This window comes from Triplophysa dalaica, chromosome 12 (genome assembly GCF_015846415.1).
Source record: "Triplophysa dalaica isolate WHDGS20190420 chromosome 12, ASM1584641v1, whole genome shotgun sequence".
Classification (NCBI taxonomy): domain Eukaryota; kingdom Metazoa; phylum Chordata; class Actinopteri; order Cypriniformes; family Nemacheilidae; genus Triplophysa; species Triplophysa dalaica.
In genome coordinates, this window is record NC_079553.1 from 8,116,858 (window position 1) to 8,137,059 (window position 20,202).

The following is a 20,202-nucleotide window of genomic DNA, read 5'->3' on the forward strand; positions in this document are numbered from 1 at the left end:
CCTCATGAATTCACTTAAAGACACCGTAAAGACAAGATGCAGGCCTTCTTCATAAAACAGCACTGCGTTGGACTAATAATAGAACACACATTATAACCACAACATGTATCAGTGTCCTGCAAAATTAAAAAGTCGGGTTGGGAATTGGAGAAATTAATAGGAACTGCAGGACCTGGGACTTGAAAATGTAGTAAATAATATTTGCATTCTTGGGGCAGGAGTTTGTATAATCTACCTTCGTATTATTACAGTGGTAAGGGCTGGAAGTCGGTCTGTAATCACACAGTACAATGACCCTAACTGTGCCAACACGTGACTTCAGACTGTTACCACACTAAGGAGTAACAGCATTGTATTACCGAGGGCATTATGAACGCTCGACCTGATTTTGCCAAGTGTTTGGTGTCCTCAGTGTAACAAAGTTTGTTAACATTAGCACAACATTTTTATAAATAAAACCTAAACCCACACCAAACCCCAACCCTGACCATATTTACCCCTAAAATCAGAGGAAAATGATAACTTAAATAAAACAATGATACACTTACCATTGAAATGTAAAACAACATACACTGGCAGACTTTTTGAAAGTTTCAGATAGAAACAAATTTACTGATAAAATCTGCAAATTGGCACAGAATTTCTGCAACACGTCCAGACTGAAAATCTGAGCAAACGTTTTGTTTATTTTAGCCTCTAGTATATCAATGCCAGCCCGTCACCTTCCTCTCATTTACACCCCGTTTCCAGAGACTAACAAACCCAGATTTAATTGAGATTGACATGCAACCGCACAAATAATCTATAGAGAACCCATTTCATGCTCTCCACCCACGACGCCACCATCAGCCAATGAGGTCCTTCCTCTCAGTCAGACTAGGCGGGGCCTGTGGTATCGGTCTGAAAGGTAACAGGTTGTCTTTAGCAAGTGTTTCCCCTGAGGCTCATTACTTGGGACTGTCATATTTAAGATACTTTGTACACCGTCAGTTTCCATGAAGGAAAGTCGGAAGAGGTAACAGAGAAATATCCCGCGGAGTCAAATAAAAACTTTATCACGTAAGTTAAATTGTTCGCTGTTATCGCTAAGCCTGTTAGCCTTTGTAGAAATTGATGCTAAGTTATTTGTCGCGCGCCACATGAATTAAACTCCCTCTCGAGCTGAACTTCCTTCCATTGGGTGTAACGCTTTTGACAGCTGCTGTGAGGTTTGTGGTTTGTCGTATTTTATGTTCTTCTGAAGTAGCCTTCTCAAACAAATGATTAATAGCTCTCCAACGGATTAAGTGTATTTGTTTTCCGTTGTTTTGTGTCTCTGAAAACGAGCGCTTCGCCTCGGGAGACTTTGTAACTCGTAGCGCAGGTGCACGGACAGGTGAACACCTGCGCTTCACTCGTTGGAAACAAGTCATAAGAGAACTCTTGACGTGGCAAACAGTTTTTTTATTGTGTTGTGATTATCTGAAGTCCGCTAAACACTTCAGTGGTTGTGTTTAAATAGCTAAATTTGCATTCAAATGAATAGAGCCAATAAATCTGCCGTGAGCTGTCAGGTTACAACGCAATGTACTCTGTCAAACGTGTGACGTCAATTAATATCGTATCACTTTTAAAGAGGGAGTGTGTTTTGTGTAACGTTCAAAAACTGTTGCTTAGTTGTCAATATTCAGTCGCGAGGACTGAAACCGTAACTCAGTGCGCAACAATTCTATAGGACCAAGATGTGCATTCATAATATAGAATCAGGGTTATTGACCTCTATGCTGAGCCCTAGACAAATAACTTTAATACACACACACACTTTTTATGTTAACTCTGTCATTGCTGATAAGTGTTTGATACACTAGTTAGTTTGATTTACTTTACAGCGTAGAAGCATAATTCACATTCCTTATCAGCACATACTGGGTTAGATAATATTTCAGAATAGGTACGTGTGTGTTCAGTGGATATGTGGGCTCCAAAGAGCACGGCTGAAGGATCTTGTGTTTAGCAACACTGGAACCTGTTTTAGCCATGGCAGTGAGGTTGATTCGAAAGAGAAGAAATTCTTGTTTGTCTTGAAAGGAGAAGGGAGGGGGCAAAATAGGTTATTGAAAAAGAAGAGAGGGACTGAGAGGGATTTTGGCAGGAAACAAAGAATGCCAATGGGAGTCAAGCACTAATGTAACAGGAATAACAGACCAAAATGTGATGAAAGCTTGCGTTGGGCTGCACATTCTCCAATGCTTTCTCACAGCAACTAGATTCCTGTATATGCAGACTTTCTATTAGGTGAAAACACAAACCAATTAATCGAAACGAAAACAGAGGTTATGTGGTTGGCGTGCAGGTAATATACACACAGTTCATATAATCTGTGCTGTTTAACAATGCTTAGAGATTGGGTTAGGAAAACTAGGTATTCAGTACCAAAGTCCCAAGCATGCTTATGCTCTGTAATTCCGCACTGAAGAATTTTTGAACTAAAAATGTCCTTACGCAGAGATGAGAATGAATTATGACGTGACACACCTCAGGGTAAAATTATATACAGGTGCTGTCTGTAAAAGCGTTGACTTGGTCGACAAACAACTTAGAAGTCACAGTGATTGCACACATGTCTCCAGAGTCCTTCTAGTTGGTATGACTTGTCTTCCCTAATTCTATTAAATGTTCTGCATCTGAGGGCTAGGGAGATATGAATTCAGAAAATTAAATTCAATGATAGATTAAGAGGTTGCCGTCTCTCAGAGTTGTGAGCAAATGTACTATCCTGAGGAGTGTGATTATTTAAGTGAGTTTTATTAAAACAAATTGTCTTTCTGATGGTGGAAGATATGAGTCTGTATTGCATGTAGGGCTACCACGATTGTGAAATAATTGTAATTATAACTATTAATTCCATTAATTTATTCAATTAATAAAATATAGATGCATTAAGAAATGTGAAAATTCTGTAAAGAACTAGTAACATTCCCTATAGAGTTACCTTAACAGTAAAGACTGAGATATGAGGATGATGTCGTCTTGCTGTGTAGATGCAGCAAATCTGGAATCACTTTAATAAAACTCATAATCCCCAAAAATAGAAATCTGATCCAACTGAAATAATTGAGAAATGCCATTAGATCGTAACAGTGAGTGCAGATCAAGGAGGTGGATGTAAAATGCTTGTTTTCTAAGGATACACAAAAATTGCGGTTATGTCAAAGAATGTGATGAGGCGATTATTTAATAATTGTGACAGCCCTGTTTGCATGTAAACTTTTGGTTGCTTTTAAGGTTAAATTATGCCTCATCATAATTATTTTAAATAATTTAATCATTGAAATGCTTTGATGTCCAATGCACAAAATTAGGAATACTAATTATTATCATTTATTGTTGAATTATTGGGCAATTCAATTGTGCTAAAATAGTGGGATTATAACAACTAGCCCTAGTAAGCGAATCTGCAATGCTTAGTGTATGCTTCAATTCGATTTACTTATTGTTTATTTATAGATTATTTTCACAATGCATATTGTTTAAAAGCAGCTTTATAGAAATATATATTTTTTGTGTTTCATTTAGCAAAATGAACTAACTTTGTATATCTATTATAATGTGATTTTAGAGATGACTGCATATGTAAAATTTGAACATTTTGTATGATAATCCAGGGCTGACATCATCTGGAGTCCTTGCAGGGTTAAGCGTTATCTCTCCAAACTGGAGCTGGAATAGGCTCTTGTGAAAAAATTGCACTTGAGCCTGTACAGTACAGGACTGTGAGACAAAAAGGTTGGCTAACACTGTCCAAGAACATGTGCCCCAAGTCAGCTGATGATTAACTGTAGAAAAAGTAATGTGGATGTGTAAGAGTTATAAAGGGGTAGAATGGGGTAAGAGGCAGGACTGCAGAAAGAAACAGAATAAGAGAGGCAGAATATTGCTTCAGTCCTTCTGAAACCTCGTATTGCCATATTTTGTGAACGTATAAACGCATAAAACGTATTAAAAACTTCCTGTCAACATTGACCACACACTATGTATGTATACGCAATCATTCTAAAAGTACAGTGTTTTATTAATTTCCTAAACAACAGGAGGTATCAGAATGACAGCTACGATATACTCTTTTAAACAGACAAGATGCATTGTGCATCAGCATTTATAAGCTTTTCTCTTCTTCATACACCACTGAACAGTTTATTTGCCCCTTATGGCACAGAAACGTGGACCTCGACTGCATGAATCAATGCAGTTTGTTCATGGATTTTTATGAGGAGAGAGAGAACAAGTGATAGAGAAACTAGGGTTCTCAGCATAGCTGCTCTTGTTTTCTGCCCCACTTCACTGTTATAATGGGAAGAGGGTCCTCTTACTCCCCCTTTGCCCACTCACAGACTCCCTCTATTCAGTGTATCAGATAATGCAGTGCAGAAAGACTAAATGGTGCTTCTGTTTGCCTTGCCACTGACACAGAGGAAATACATTAGTTTGGACCATGACCGAATATTGTCTGTTTGTTTGACCAGATAGTTGTTGACCATTGCCGAATGCATTGTTAAACTGTAGTTAAACTGCAAATCTTTTAACCCTGATCATGGTTTTCTAACTAAGTTGTCATATCTTGCTGGTGCTGGTGGAAGACATTTGCTTTTGTATAGAAAAGCGTAGTCTGTTTTTGTTTATCCAATAATGACTTGTTTTGGAATGTCAGTGTTTTGAGCCCAACATGAAATTGTTCTACTTTGCCTATGAAGTTGCCTATGCAGATAATAATGATGGTAGCAGGAGTAGCGAGGTTATGCTTGCTTGGAGTGCTGTCCGGCCTCGAGCTCGCTGGGTCCTTTCGAACCCGGATCACTGATGGCTGATACGGATCAGCCTGGCTCGATTATATGCTCCGGCAACTCCCGAAATTTGTTTATAAAACATTAATTGGTCATGTCTTGCACCGGAGGGGAAAGAAGTCAAGGATCACTTAGGAAGCTTAGCCATGGGCTGTATGCTGAAATTGTGTTAGTTTGTGATATGTGGTGATATGTGCATGTTAACTGCGATTTTGCTGTCCATGAGCAATCTGCGTCTACTAGTTTTCATGTCCAGGCATCAGGGTTGTTCTACATATAATGTTCAAAACAAAATTTCTTGGGCACCCTGGTCTAGACCTTTAGGATACATTAGATCAAATAGCTGTATACCTGCTACTATCTGTAAAAAAAACCTGTTTTTTACAACCCTTTATGAAGTTCAAAGTCTTTTTCCTGTGATTTAAACTCCACCTGTTCGAGTGTGAGCGCGTAAAAGTGACACAGATCCCATTGAAACCATAGTGAACACAAATGATGAATGTATTTGTTTGAAGCGCCTGTCTATCTGTCAGCACAAAACTCCATACCACACATCTGGGAGCTCAGCTCTCCTTTATCTGCTCTAAGTCATTGACCTACTGTCAAAAATCTAATGGCACAACATAATAAACCCCGTACTGTAGCATCACCAATGTAGTGCAGTCATGAAGGCTCGTATATTGGTCACACACTTTTTTTATCTCTGCCAAATAGTTTCTTTTAAAGTTTCAATGTTAAATCTACTTTATGTGTTGCTATGTTGTCACTTACTAACATCGAGAATGGAAAATACAGAAAGCGAAATCAGTCAAGGTGTGTCTCTTTATTTTGTATGCGTGAACGGGAATGCTCTTTGTCTTTTATTTCTGGTTCAGCTGTCATTACGAGTTATCTTCGGTGATGACTGCAGTAAGGTTGGGATCACTGAGATTGCCCTTTGTTCCTTTGTCCACACCCTTCACACTGTTACTGGTTGAGACACTTTCATTCCATCACACAAGGCACACCTTTATTTTTCTCGTCCATTACATCACAAGTTATGGTGAAGGATCCTTTGGGTTTTCATTGGAAATGAGTTCTACTATAGCAATGAGTACTAGACTAATAGTTTCAATATAGAATCAATTAGACACATAAAAAATAATGTTAATTGTGATCTGAAGTACAACAACAGGAACAGTCTTAAAGTTGATTGAAAGGTTTCATGTAGAGTTAGAATAGTTAAACTATTTGACCGATTGACTTGGTCATCATGAGAAATGGTGCTTTTTTTGTTGAGTGTGTGTTTTAGAGTTAATGAATAATGAAGGACATTGGGTCTCATGTGCCAAGATTCAGAGGCGACGACATTGAGTATTGTTTGCTATTTGATCCTGTAACACATGACTCTCCGTGTTTAGGAATTAAATAGTGCACCCAAAACATCAACATCTGCACAATTGTACTTTTGTGATTCATCTCCATCCAGTTGTTTTAGAGTTTGCTGTCAGGGGAAATTATGATCCTAGGAAAAAATGTGGTTATGGAATGACTGGATGTAAAAATTACTGTTAAAATGCTGTGTATTTTTTTAGAGGATCTATTGACAGAATATGCAATAGCACATACATAGCTATGTCTTCAGAGGTTTATAAACATGGCTCTAACATAATGTAGCGTAATGTTTTTATTACCTTAGAATGAGCTATTTCTATCTAGATAAACCAAGGTCCCTGAAAATTCAGCATGTTGATTCTACAGTAGACCTAAACGGACAAACTGCTCTACAGAGCATGTTTTGTAAATATGTTAGAAAAGAAGCGATAACGTGAAGACATATTAAAACTGTGTCGGCCTCTGTAGTGCTTCGAAAGGGAGGGGTGGAGTGAGCCGTTGGTTGCAATTCACAACCTCACTGCAAGATGGCAATAAATTCCATAATCTGGACATTTAATGTTACAACTGACCAATAACTTTCATCCCTTCTTTTCTGAACCACATCCCATCAATGCTTTAAACTATGATTTCATCTATTAATAGGTCTTCAAAAATAATTAAAATCTGTCGGCCTGTAACGGTGTGTGTTGACCTTATGCTTGTGTCTCTCTCCTGATCTCATGTTGTCTCTAGTATGTCTGCTCCTGTCTCGGGTAGGAAGACTCCAGTAGACCATGGTGTTCAGATTCGCTTTATAAATAACCTACATGATACCGGAGGGGGAGTGAGTGGTCAGTCCCGAAAAGAGGCTCCCAAAAAGCCTTCCCCCCGCTATGGCGTGGCGGTTAGGGTACAAGGCATCGATGGACAGCCATATGTTGTACTGAAAGAGGGAGAGAAAGGAGATTCTTATGGAGTGCAGTTGAGAACCCAACCACCTGCTTACAACAGCCTGCCCAGGTATTGTTTGCACTTTCTCTTATTTGTTTATTGATTACAGTATCACGTAATGTAAGGAATGAACTCTGCTGGAATGAAATTGTGAGGTATTTTCTATCATGTCTATTTTTCTCCTTGAATGGTAGGAGGCAGGAAAATGGAGTAATCCAGGGGCCATATTTCTCATCAGGTGAGAATGGCCACTTGCGTAGGGCTGTTTCTCACGGAGACTTGTTGGACAGCAGTGATGACTTAGCAGATCAAATCCGGCGTCCGCTTGGAGATGGACGCTCTGGTAGCTACGGCAACCTGGATGGAGGTGGCATTGGTGTGGGAACAGAGCGAGACCGTCCCAGAGAAAGGATGGAGAGAAATCAGTGGGGCGGTTCCCACCAGGCCGGGCTGAACGGGACTTTTGGAAGAGGAAGAGGCAGTCACTACATCTCATCAGAATCTGTTGAAATATCCCAATACAGTGAACGGGCTCCCAGCTCCAACCGCCAGACTCCTGTCAACCGATTCTTCGAAAGGTCAGAAGGGGTCTCTTCTGTACATGCGGATAACTCTAGGGGGCGCTATCCAGGCCCTAATGCAGAAGAGAGACCTGCCTCAGCATCACCATCACATTCATCTCTTGTTCAGAACTCATACTCCTCACCACCCTCTTCTTCACCTGGTTCTGCCTACAGCAGCCTTGGACGAGGCTCCGGGTCTGTTGCCAAAGTCAAAGCTGTCACTTCATCTTCAAATCAGTGGCCCACATCAGTTGATTCACTTGTGAGTAATTGAGAAAATTAGATTTGTACATACATTTGTACTAATACATTCTGGGATTGCATTCTCCGTTAATAAAGTGTGCCACATTAGAACCTCACCTACTGTATGACACCTAAACATACTGTCTAGTTAGGCAGCCCACTAGGTTTTGGAACACGCAAATATGTACAATAGGTGGAATCGGAGTAGGTTACAGTAAGGTTAATCATCAACCTGATACTCTGTTAACTGACACCAATCAGCTAAATCAAGCCAAATGATATTCAATGCAGGACAGAAGAGAACAGTGTATGCTCGTATTACTACTCCGAAGGATCTATTGTTACTTCACAGATTGTGTAAGAAATTTTATTTTGTGAGTTTGTATTACATCTAATAAACTTTGTGTGTTATTTGCATGTGCTTTCAGGTCACCCCTGACCTCTTGTTGGACCAGGGTCAAAGTTCAGGGTCAGAGTTCTCATCCGAAGAACAAATACAGCAGATAATCTATGGTGTTCTGCGACAGGGGTAAACCACAGAACAATTCTCATACCTTATATTATATTATCTTAAATTCTGAAAGCCTTCATTTCCTTTCATTATAAAAGGATTAATTACGCAGTTTCATTCTTAAAAGCTAGACACACTTCCTGTTATCAATTCAGAGCATAAAGACAAACAAAAATTGACATCATTGACCGATATACAGTATCTAAAAATTAATATACATTTTTCTGAGACTGAAACAAAATGCAAAAAGTGGACAACTGCTTTTATTTGAAAAGAATCTCTGCAGAAAACGAGGTGACCATTAGATCTCTTTTTTTCCCAAAAAATGAGGTACCAAGCCTACTTTACACTAGTTGAATAATTTTTTTACAGTAATATGAATTTAATAAACAATTATATATGTTGTTCCATTGCAATTCTGTAAAGTGTTCAATAGCCACAAGTCTAACAGGTCTTTAAACTGTCGGCTATAATATATCAGCCTGTTTTATTATTGGGCCGCTACCAATAACATTAAAAATGACCATTTATCAGCCGATACCGACATAGTCGATAATTTATTGTGCATAGTTGAAACACTGCAAATTGAATAGTCTGAAAATGTCAATATTAACTTTGATTTTCATCTGTTTGTTAGGAGTACAGAGGGAGACGCTAACATTAAGCGAAAGGTTCAAGTCATCTGCAGTAAGATCCAAGGACTCAAGGTAAGGTTACACTCTGAAACCCTTTGAGGCTTGACATTTACGTTCACTCAGATTTTCTCAGCATAGTGTCTGTCAAACGGCTGTTCTTTTAGCTTCTGAATAACACTGGAAATAACCGATTATAGTTAAAGAGTACATGACATAAGATCATGAAAATTACATGTCAGTGTGTAATGCAGTGTGTAATGTTGCCGTGTTCGAAAGTAAAGTCTGCCAAGTTATAAATCCGAGGGTGAAAGAATAACAAAGATACTGGCCTTGAAAAATGGTAGTCGACTCTGAATCACGCAAATGAGTCATCCCTAGTTCGAGTCGCGAACCGCCGCGGATTTACGTCTACACATATAGTCCCTGTCTACGTTTTGCTAGGACTGGCCGCGAAAACTTCACTCTTCTCCCCCAAACACTGTAGCTTGTGAGCCTCATTCGTGGTAGAACAATCACAGCAGACTAGACCATCTGACCAATCATATCAGACTAGGCTAGCGAAAAGGAGGGGATTAGACACAGTGAACCGCGGAACAAATCATTTGAGAGTCAGTCAAGAAGTAAGGTAAGAATAACTGCCTATTATTATGAAATAATAGTGTTTTTACACCTTCTATGTACATAAACTTGTTGTTGGACACTCCATCAACCAAAGTCGGACCTTAAAAATCCCTAGTTATGTACTCTTTAAAATTGTGGCATAAATCCTATGACAGACATTTTTATCCAAAGCTGTTTACAGAAGTTTGGAGTTCAACAAAGCGATTTCTGCTAGGTACTTACTGAAAACGTACTAACATGAAATTTGTAAACGTCAACTACTAATCATGTAATTTACAATTTCAATCCACATCACAAACCTTATGTTTAAAACCCAATGTTTTTGTTATGTTATTGCTAATTTGTAATAGTTGATATGTAACAAACAGTTCTTGGAGATATCTGTCTTCATACATTCGGGTAGATAGGAACTGAGAGCATTTACTCTAGTTGTTAGGTTGGCAAAGCTGGCACTGTGTTTAATATTCAGGCATCTCTAAAATTGGCATTCGATTAATGGCTTTTTATGTGTTGGCATCTCTTGGCCTAAACTGTAATGAGCTGGCAGCAGCTCCCACCTTATTTACAACAGCTGAGCCCAGTTTCGAGTGAGCGGAGGAAGCAATATGTTTGCTTCAACCATAAGCCACCCACACATACATACACTCACAAAATGTAATATTTTTTTTTTGGTCGAGATCTAACATTACAAAAGCTTTACTAATATTTACTAATTCTTCCTGATCACCCATTTTTTATTTACAAACATCAACACAAATAAAGCTTTAAATACCAGTACTATAACATTAAAAAAGCATTTAACAAGACATCCTGGAATAATCTTGGATATTGTCATTTATCTGTACAAAAAAAACTTTTATAACTTGCACAACTTGTCCAAAAACCCTTAAACCTTAGCATTTATATCACTGTTTATAACACATTTTAATATTACATGAGGTGCTGTGTATTGGCATTCAACATGTTATAAGATTTGAATTATGTTTCATGTACTACTCTGTGATTTTATTGTTATACATATTAATGTTTAAGATTTTAATATTGATTTAGATTTTTTTTAATGGATAGTGATCACTGAGCAATTACTGTATTTTTATGCGGGATTTTATCTTCAAGTTTAATGTATGTCAGCAGGGTTAGAAAAAACACTAATGGTTACTTTGTTGCCTAGATACTGTCAGAGGTGGATGAGGATTACTTTGGTTAGGCCTAATCAGAGCATAATCCGTTAATACTGTGTTTGCATAAAAAACCTGTTTTGCACATTAGTGGCTGTTCTTTTAGCTTCTGAATACCACTGGAAAAAACTGATTATAGTTAAAGAGTACATGACATCATGAAAATTACATTTCATGCAGTGTGTAATGTTGCCATGTTCGAACGTAAACAGTGCAGTCTGCCAAGTTGTAAATCCTAAAGTGAATGAATAACAAAGTAATTGGCTTGGAAAAAAGTGAGTCGACTCTGAATCGCGCAAACGAGTCCTCCCTAGTCGGAGTCACGAAACGCCTCGGATTTACGTCACTACATAAAGTCCCCGCCTACGTTTTGCTATGACTGCCCACGAACTTCACTCCTCTCCCTCAAACACTCGTGAGCCTCATTTGCGGTAGACCAATCACAGTAGACTAGACCATCTGACAAATCACATCAGACTAGGCCATCTGACCAATCACATCAGACTAGGCCATCTGACCAATCACATCAGACTAGGCTAGCAGAAAGGAGGGGATTAGGGGAATGAATCGCGGAACAAAGCATTTGAGAGTCAGTCAAGAAGTAAGGTAGGAATAACTGCCTATAATTTTGAAATAATAATGTTTTTACACCTTCTATGTACATAAACTTGCTGTTGGACACTCCATAAACCAAAGCAGGACCTTAAAAATCCCTAGTTATGTACTCTTTAACTATGTCATAGACCGTGCTGGGGGTTTATTAAATTTGGACTGTTTTGGACGTGTAGGAATTCAATGAATTATTGTTCTTCAGAGTTCTCAGGTGAACAGAACTGATGAATCTCTAAATGAGGAGCTTGAGAAACATCTGGATGAAAATGTCCAGCTGCAGGAACACCTGGCCAGAAAGAACACAGAGCTACACCAGATACACTCAGAGTGAGATAAACACAACCTTCACAGAATAATATAATCTTAGAATAATATACCGTAATGGCTGTCATGTAGTGCAATATATTTCTTTTTAATCATCATTATATTTTATACAGCACTACTAGAGGCATACAAATGTATATGACTTGTTTCTAATAGTATTTATTTTATTTCTGATAAATGTCACATTCTTTCTCGTGCCAGTAGTGTTAGACATAAATAAGGTTTCTGATTCATCCTACATTGTTTTTGTTGTGCTCTTTCTCTGTCAGGTTGACTCAGTTGAGAATGGACAGAGAGAAAGCAGAGTCTCATGTCAGAGAGCTGGAGTATCAGCTGGCAGGACTACAGGAAGAGCTGAGAAGAGAGACTCACAACAGAGCTGATGCCGACACAATAAAGATGGTGATCACACATTACATACAGTAGTTACACACTGCACATGACGTTCTTTTATATTTGGCATACAGTCATTGATTGATAGGAAATGTTGTCAGAGTGCAAGCTGTGCAAACTTCAAAATAGATACTATTAAAAACTAATATCAAAATATTTTTAGGATTTACTATGTGGAAGTTTGGATAGGAGGATTTGTCACAATATCCAGTGTTTTACAGCTGCCACGGTTAATCATTCTTTGTCCATGTTTGACATACATTCCACAGTCTAAGAAAACCTGGAATGTTAGGGGACTTTAAAATGACAATAGATTTGAGTGAATGTACCCCCATCGCCAATGTGTAAGGTTCCTGCTTGCTTGTGGTCTTTGCATTTAGTTCATTTTTGTTTTTGTGTTCAGGAGTTGATGTCAGTGAGAGCCGATTTGGCTGAAGCGACAGCTCTGCGTCAGAGGCAGGAGGATCTTTTGAGACAGAGAGAGAGAGAGCTGACCGCTCTCAAGGGGGCACTCAAAGAGGAGGTCTCCACACATGACAAAGAAATAGAGACGCTCAGAGAGCAATACCAGCAAGACATGGAGCGACTTCGAGCCAGCATGGAGCAGGTTTCACAGGTAAACTTCTAAAACTAAGTGCAAAACATAAACATTTGGGGGACACAAGAGTGTAAAACATTTAAACAGCTTTGTTTAGAGTTGTATTTATGTATTTGTGCCTCAGTCTCAGGTGTCCATAGAAGCGGAGCGTCACCGCGTGAACTCCTCGGTGAGGACACTTCAGCAGCAGCTGGAGGAGACCAGAGATGAGGGGAATCACTGGAGAGAGCAGTTTCAGTCCGGACGAGTAGAGCTCCGCAATACCAAACAAGAGTGAGTCACACAACCGAATTGGATTTCTTGTTTTGCAGATTTTGCATTTGCATCTACTGTTCATGTGAGCGTTAACATGTCTCTCCTTTTCCATTCCGTGCATTTGTCGATGCAGTGGACAACTGGTTCAGCCCAAAGAACAGTGAGAGACTCTGGGAGAAAAGTGTAGATTGTTCATGTAGAGACGTGATTTCATCATTAGTGTTTATAGATTTGAATCTTAGTCCATATATGATCACCATTTTAAATAAATGATTTCTTTGTGTATAGTTATTTCACTTTACATCAAGAAAGATCATTTTTACTAATGTTAATGGCTCTTGACTGAATAGAAAATAATCTAAACATATTCTGAGCTGACTATTGATCAATACTGCTTTACAACACAATGCATATTTAGATTCATTTTAATTCTTGTTTGCTTCAAAATTCTCTATCTGGCCTGACTTTAACCCTGTGCCTATTTTGTGCGTTATTTGTGTACTTTATCTTCAGTATTTTATAAATATTGACACTGAATCAGTAGTTGACCCACACACATTTACATTGTCAACAAATCTAAGAACAAGTTTCCCTAGAACAATTTCACAGCTGCTATGGGCAGCATATGTGTGCAGGTTTTTTTAAAAGGCACTTGTTTTTTTTTATGTTTGGTGTTTTGTGTTGATTTTAGGTTACTTCAGGCACGTCTGGAGAAAGATGAGTTTGAGGAGGAGGTTAAAGAGCTGCAGGAGAAAGTGACCGCCATGAAACAGCAGATACCAGATCCCAAACACACACAGACACACAGCCAGGTACACACACATTTTCTATCCCATAAATACACAGTTAGATTCCACCCATTCGTGCATAGGAACGTGAGCTGCGTCCCAATTTGCATACTATACATCCTAAATAGTATTCAAGAATAGAATAAGTATGTCCCAAATCGTAGAATGTTGAAAAGAGTATTCCAAAGATTCCGGTATGGTCTACTACTTCCTGTTGAAATTCGAAGTTCAGAATGCTGCACTCTCTAACGGCTAATATTACCCATAACTCGCCACGAGTTTTACACTAAAAAATATGACTATGTTAACATTGCATATGAAACAAAGAATGAATAAAGAGATGTATTTTAATGTGTGACAGTTGATGGCCACAATGTTGTCTCCATTTCCTGTTATTATGTCCTAGTGTGTGCATATTGTTTTGCTACACACTAAAATGTATATACTTTTCCATAAGAAAAACAATACATACTTTTAGTGCATAGTGGAAGTAAGCAATACTCTCACACGCATTCACAATGGTTCCGTAGGAGCTTGAGCGTTGCCGTGCCGACTTGCAGAAGGCCCAAGCAGAGCTGGATAAATTTAAGGAAAACCTTGATAAGAAGACCATGGAAATCGTCTTATTAAAGAAGAGCAAACAGGAGCTGGAGGCAGAGCAGAAATATGAGATCGACAGGTTGAAGGACCAATCACGCAGAGACAAGGATGAGCTGACAAAAGTACATGAGAGGGCCAAACAGGTACGTGTTTATTTTTTTGAAATGATCTTGATATGTGTGTTGTTTTCTCCACTTGACCACGTCTTTTCCATTTGTTGGTTTTTCTAAATCTCCAACAGCTTGCGGAGCCATCATTGGTGGAAGCCCTGCAGGGGGAGTTGAGTGATGCGGGAAGGGAGGCGGAGCAACTGCGCAGTCAGCTGCTCTCGGTTAAGGAAGAGCTGCAGTCAGAGAGAGACAGACTCTGCTCTCTTCAAACCAAAGCAAATAGTCTGATGCATGAGAGCGGAGAACTTGAGGGAGAGAAAATGCGCATGAAGGAGAAAATTGCACGCCTGGAGGTCAGGACGCAGTAATCACACCCCTCATTTCCTCTCTCATATTACAATTTCTGCTTTTTTTGTCTGACACTTTCATCTATCCGTCGCTCCAGTCTCAGCTGCAGGAGCGTGAATCTCAGAACATTGAGGTAGAGCAGGAGCAGCAGGAGGAGACCAGAAGACTAAAGCAGCAGCTGGAGGAGTCCAGACGTGAGAACTCTAGGCTGGGCCTGGAGAGGGACGAGGTGGCTCGCAATCTGGAGGAAAGAGAGAGGGACAGAGACGCCCTGCGCAAGGAGAACACACAGCTAGATGACCAGCACAGACAGCAGGAGAGAGCGCTGGACAAACTAAACAAAGAGGTGTGTGTCACAGTAAAAAAAAGAACAGTTTTCTCTCCAGTATTTCTCTTCATCTCATTTCTTCTCTCTCTCTTTTAGATGGAGCGCTTGTCTGCAGCCTCCCGTGAGGAGGTGCGGCTCCTACAGGCTCAGCTGGACGAGCAGAGAGAGAAGTGGAGGAAGGAACAGCAAGACACCCAGAAAAGCACAAAGGAGAAGCTGAGTGGGCTGGAGAGATTACAGAGCACCATCCATTCCCTACAGGAGGAGGTGTGATGCAGACACTATATTCATATATTGATTATATATTACATGCATGTAGGCATTCATATTTAAGAAATATCATTTATTTTGTGTGTGTGCATATTTAGTTGGCTCGTCAAAAGAAGGAGGTCTTCTCATGTTATGAAGAGAGAGACAATGCTGTGCTGGATAAAGAGCTTATGACCAATCGTCTCAAACATCTGGAGGGCGAGATGGAGACGCAGCGCAGCACGCGCAATGACCACTCGCAAAAGATCCGCAGCATGGAGGTACGTCTTCCATCCTGCGACCTAAAATCCTAGAATTTTTAACTTTGATCATTATTGGTCACAGATAGAGTATACAGCCTTGGCAAAAATTAAGAGACCACTCCAGTTTTTTATATGCAATTCCTTGCAGATAATTAAAAAATAAAATTGAAATAGAAAATAAAAGATCCATTTGCTTTCAGGCCAAAAGAAGTTTGCATTTATATTTGATTATATGGTATTAAATAAACCCTGATTTTAATCACAACTTTCATGCATCTTGACATTCTTTGTCTTTCACTTATCTGTTGGGTTATTATGTCAATCCTGAGGTTTTTGGAATTAAACTGACATGGAATGCCTATAAGTCAAATTTGGAGTGGTCTCTTAATTTTCTCAGATCTATATTTATAAGTATGACTCATTTTTATTTTGGTAAGAGGTATTCAGAACCGATGTGTATCTTAACATGCAGGACAAAATCAAGCATCTGGAGCTTGAGTTGGATGAGGAGAAGAGCAATGGAGAAATGCTGACAGAGAGAATCAACAGGAGCCGTGATCAGGTGCTGTATACACACACTGTTCTCTTTACACAGTATTACAATTTTTGACAGCTTTGAGTAATCAGCTCTTCAAATGAAGTGTTAAGTGTCAAAGAAATAATGTCCCAAAATGTGACACAAACCGTTTTTGTAAATCATCTGCCAAATGCCATGAATGTACTGTAAATGCAGTAACAATTCTTTTCATTTAGATTGAACAGCTGCGTGCAGAGCTCATGCAAGAGAGATCGTCCAAACAAGACCTGGAACTGGACAAAAATGCCCTGGAGAGACAGGTACACCCCATGACCGAGTTGTAGATTCTTGGCTTTATTTGTTTAACTGCACAGTGCATTCATTCGGAGGTTTTGTGTGGTCTTTTGTTTCTCTCACAGTTAAAGGAGTACAAGTCTCGAATAGCAGGAATGGAGGGCCAGACACGTTCTACTACTGGCGTGTCTCAGCTGGAGAGCAAAATCCAAGAACTTGAGGAGAGATTGCATACAGAAGAGAGGTAAAAAGTGCTCTTAATGAATTGTTATTTATTTGCTAAATGTAAAGTGCCACAATTGCAATACCCACAATGAATTTTAAATTTAAACAATCTGCATTGCAAATACATACAGGCTCCAAACTATTTAAAAAAAAATGACTTTCTAGATCTACCTAGATTTTTCTGATACTAATTTATTTATGATCCTTACATGGAAAGCACCTCTTGTTAAAAAAGTTAGCAAACCCATATACACCTGAACCGAGCATTCATGCACATCTTTGCGTGTGTTTGCAGAGAGAAGAACACAATGCTGTCATCTCAGCGACGGCTGGAGAGGAAATTAAAGGAGCTGAACATCACTCTGGATGAGGAGAGACAGCAGCATGCAGAACAGAGAGACCAGGTGACTGATACACATCTTACATAGACATGCATTTAAAGCTTGTCTCTCTGAGGTTGGAGTGTGTCTGTTAAACACATGTCTTCCTGTAGCTGACTCTGAAGTTGAAGGCTCTGAAGAGGCAGGTGGACGAAGGGGAGGCAGAAGTGGAGCGGCTGGAGGGATCGAAGAGGAAAGCCATCAGAGACATGGAGGAGCAGATGGAACAGAAAGAGGCGATGCAGTCCCGAGTGACGGCGCTGGAGAATGAGCTCAAGTATGTGTGCGAGACAGAGAGAAAACAGCTAGCTGTGTTTCAAGATTTATAATGCTGTTGTTTTTAAGGCCAGCAGAGGGCAGTGTGTGTCTTTTAAAACTAAAGAGGGCTAAAACACATACCGGATATCAGGGAAAACAATGCAATAATTTTTTTATTCATTTTACAGTGGCTGTGTGCAAATGAAAATCTTTCATCTTTGCTCAGAGTACTAGGTTCCTGCGGCATAAATGCTGTGACATATAAAATGAAATGTATCCACTTCTCAATATGACAACTTTGTGACATTTGGCTACATTTAATTAAAAAAATTCTGTGGTCTGTTGTCTAGTGTATAGCCGTGCTGTCCAGCCGACCTTTGACACCTTGCTCAGAACAGAACTGTGTCCAGACCGCTCTCACCATTAATCTCTTAAAGTCTTTACCTTTTCAAACCTCACACACAGATGATGACACTTTCCTCATTTCAGCAACCTCCCACTGCCTATCTCTTACATCTGTGCAATGGTTCGGCGTTTGTAGTGCCAAGTCAGGTTCTTCTACTAGTAAATATTTTTCTCAATTGTTAATGTTTTGTGGCCAAGGGCATTTTCATTCTGCTGCTGTACAGAACAGGCCCCTCCCTGAATTGTTGAAGGCACAGAAATCTCCAGAATGTCATTATCATTGAATGGTGTGGCATGAAGATTTGCTTTCACTGAAATTACTGAAAGGCCAAACCCATTCATTAGAAGGGTTTGGTTCACATACTTCTGGGTAGTTTGTAAACTATCATATAAAAAGAGACATGCTCATGTTTTTTCTAAGTTCTAGATTATAATGAAGGGTTACTAAAGAAGAAATGTTTATGAGCAAATAATTGAATGAGGTTTTGTGGTTTTAGGTTGTGTAGCATTTGTATTTGGAATTCTCTGGAGAACACTGTTTGACATTTTATTTAATCGACCCTAATGTATAATCGATCTTTCACTTTCAGGAGGAAGATCCAGCAGGCCCGGCAGTCAGTTTTGGACTCCTCAATACTCAGCTCTGAGGATGATGATGATGATGGGTTGTATGATCACTCCAGCATAACCTCCATACTCACCGAGAGCAACCTGAAGACCAGTTCCTGCTGAAGAGAGAGATAAGAATCTGTGGAATGGGGTGGGAACGAGTGTTTGTTGTTGTATCTCTAAAAGGAAATAGGATTGACACACCATTTTTAGACACAGCGCAACTTCAGTCCTGCTTTAAAATCAACAATTACAGTCTTGGATTTAACTCTTTTTTTTTTATCATAAATCTTTCGCACTAATACATCTGATATTTATACCGTCTGTAGTCACATCACCAGACATTTCATCTACGCCACCATTCAACCATTCAACCATAGAGACAACATTAATGATCGGTGTCATTTGTCAATTTGACAATAGGCCTCATTTTAGAAGAGATGTCAATATCTCATTTAATCCTTTAAGTATATTCAGAATATAATTGACCTCAGCTGATGTTTATCCTTTTTATGCCGTGTATACAGGAGTACATAGGTTATTCACAAAGAGAAGTTATTATTAAAGAAGTAGGTAACACTGTGTTCAATGGCATGACACCACTTAAGCTTAAGTCTTAAGTTAGGCCAGGAGAAAGTAAAAATCTTTGTTTTACATAAAGTGAAAGAGGAACACAGAAGGGAGAGGGAACGAAGAATGATTTTTCTAGGGTAACGGTAGAAGGGGATGACTGCAGCAGTTGTGTTGCAAGTACAGAAATGTACTTTCCCATTCCAGCTCTTGCGACAAAAGAAATCTTCCTCCGTATGTGTAGAATGTAGAATTCCATAATATAAATTGTAAGGATATGTACATTGTGTTTTAGTTGTACAGTTATTAGAGCAGTAGGTTAGAGGGGTGTAATGTGATTCTTTTTTGTTAATCCTTTTAGAATAGGCACATTTATTTTCTTACTGCATGTTTACATAGAACTCAAATAAGGCAGGAGTGGATCCAGGTACGAGAAAATCAGCACTACGTTAATGCAAGACTGATGCTCAAATGCAATTCATAACAACAACAATAAGACTATAAACACTGATTTATGTTTTCTTCAATTTGATTATAAATCATGAAATTGAAGTATGAGTTTTGTGTGCTTTTGTAAACATTGCAGAGCTACTGTATTTAAAATCAACAGCACTATCGCCTTTCTGTCCTTAAAGATGAAAACCTCTATTTTGGACCTGATTTGAGCTGGCACTTCTGGTAGAATTTTATTTTATAGGAATAATGAATTAGGTTTATTTTGTGTTCTTTGTTTACCATAACTGCTTTGACCTGCTGCTTTCCATGCACATTATTGAAGCAGTATAAGGTACCGTAAGTGGAGTTTTCATGCAATAAAACACAGACATGTCTGGCATTTCTTGATACTAAGCTGCCTTTTTCTTATATTTGTTATTTTAATAATTTCTCTTTGCGCACTGCAGTTTTGATTAATGTGAATTGTACAACACAACTACAATGCCTTGTATATGTAATTGTTTTTAAATATTTCCCATAAACTAAGTAATGCAGAATGATTTATATACATGTATTTTTTGTATTTATGTATTTGTAATAGTATTTTCATCAAACAATGATCAAATCAATGAAAGCTTTGTATTTTTACATAACCACATACTTTTCTATTAAAAATAAATTCAGTATTTAGTACTTTGTTTTTCCATTGTGCTTATTCATATATTCATTGTGCTTGCAAACACAATGAATGCTGTTAATGCAG

At 38.9% G+C, this 20,202-nt stretch overlaps 1 protein-coding gene across 2 annotated transcripts; it reads left to right on the plus strand.

The window, feature by feature from the left end:
* The first annotated feature begins 916 nt into the window (after positions 1–916).
* Positions 917–20,132, plus strand: LOC130433099 (cingulin). Of its 2 annotated transcripts, none has more exons than XM_056762795.1 (21): positions 917–1,059; positions 6,930–7,196; positions 7,322–7,952; positions 8,362–8,462; positions 9,082–9,151; positions 11,693–11,817; positions 12,084–12,216; positions 12,611–12,823; positions 12,930–13,078; positions 13,752–13,872; positions 14,379–14,591; positions 14,690–14,911; positions 15,004–15,252; positions 15,331–15,501; positions 15,603–15,764; positions 16,219–16,308; positions 16,500–16,583; positions 16,683–16,801; positions 17,078–17,186; positions 17,276–17,439; positions 18,416–20,132. In XM_056762795.1, exons 2-21 carry the CDS (start codon positions 6,931–6,933, stop codon positions 18,555–18,557), a joined length of 3,534 nt encoding a protein of 1,177 aa, XP_056618773.1. In that variant the 5' UTR covers positions 917–1,059; position 6,930; the 3' UTR covers positions 18,558–20,132. The 2 variants fall into 2 exon arrangements, with proteins under 2 accessions (XP_056618773.1, XP_056618774.1); XM_056762796.1 differs by lacking the exon at positions 917–1,059 and adding an exon at positions 1,143–1,208.
* Positions 20,133–20,202: the final 70 nt, after the last annotated feature.

Excerpts from the sequence above, each read along its gene's own strand:
- LOC130433099 (XM_056762795.1), top strand. The coding sequence starts at position 6,931 with ATGTCTGCTCCTGTCTCGGGTAGGAAGACTCCAGTAGACCATGGTGTT. Across the intron at positions 15,765-16,218 it reads AAAAGATCCGCAGCATGGAG|GACAAAATCAAGCATCTGGA; the intron begins GTACGTCTTCCA and ends CTTAACATGCAG. Across the intron at positions 17,440-18,415 it reads GCGCTGGAGAATGAGCTCAA|GAGGAAGATCCAGCAGGCCC; the intron begins GTATGTGTGCGA and ends TTTCACTTTCAG.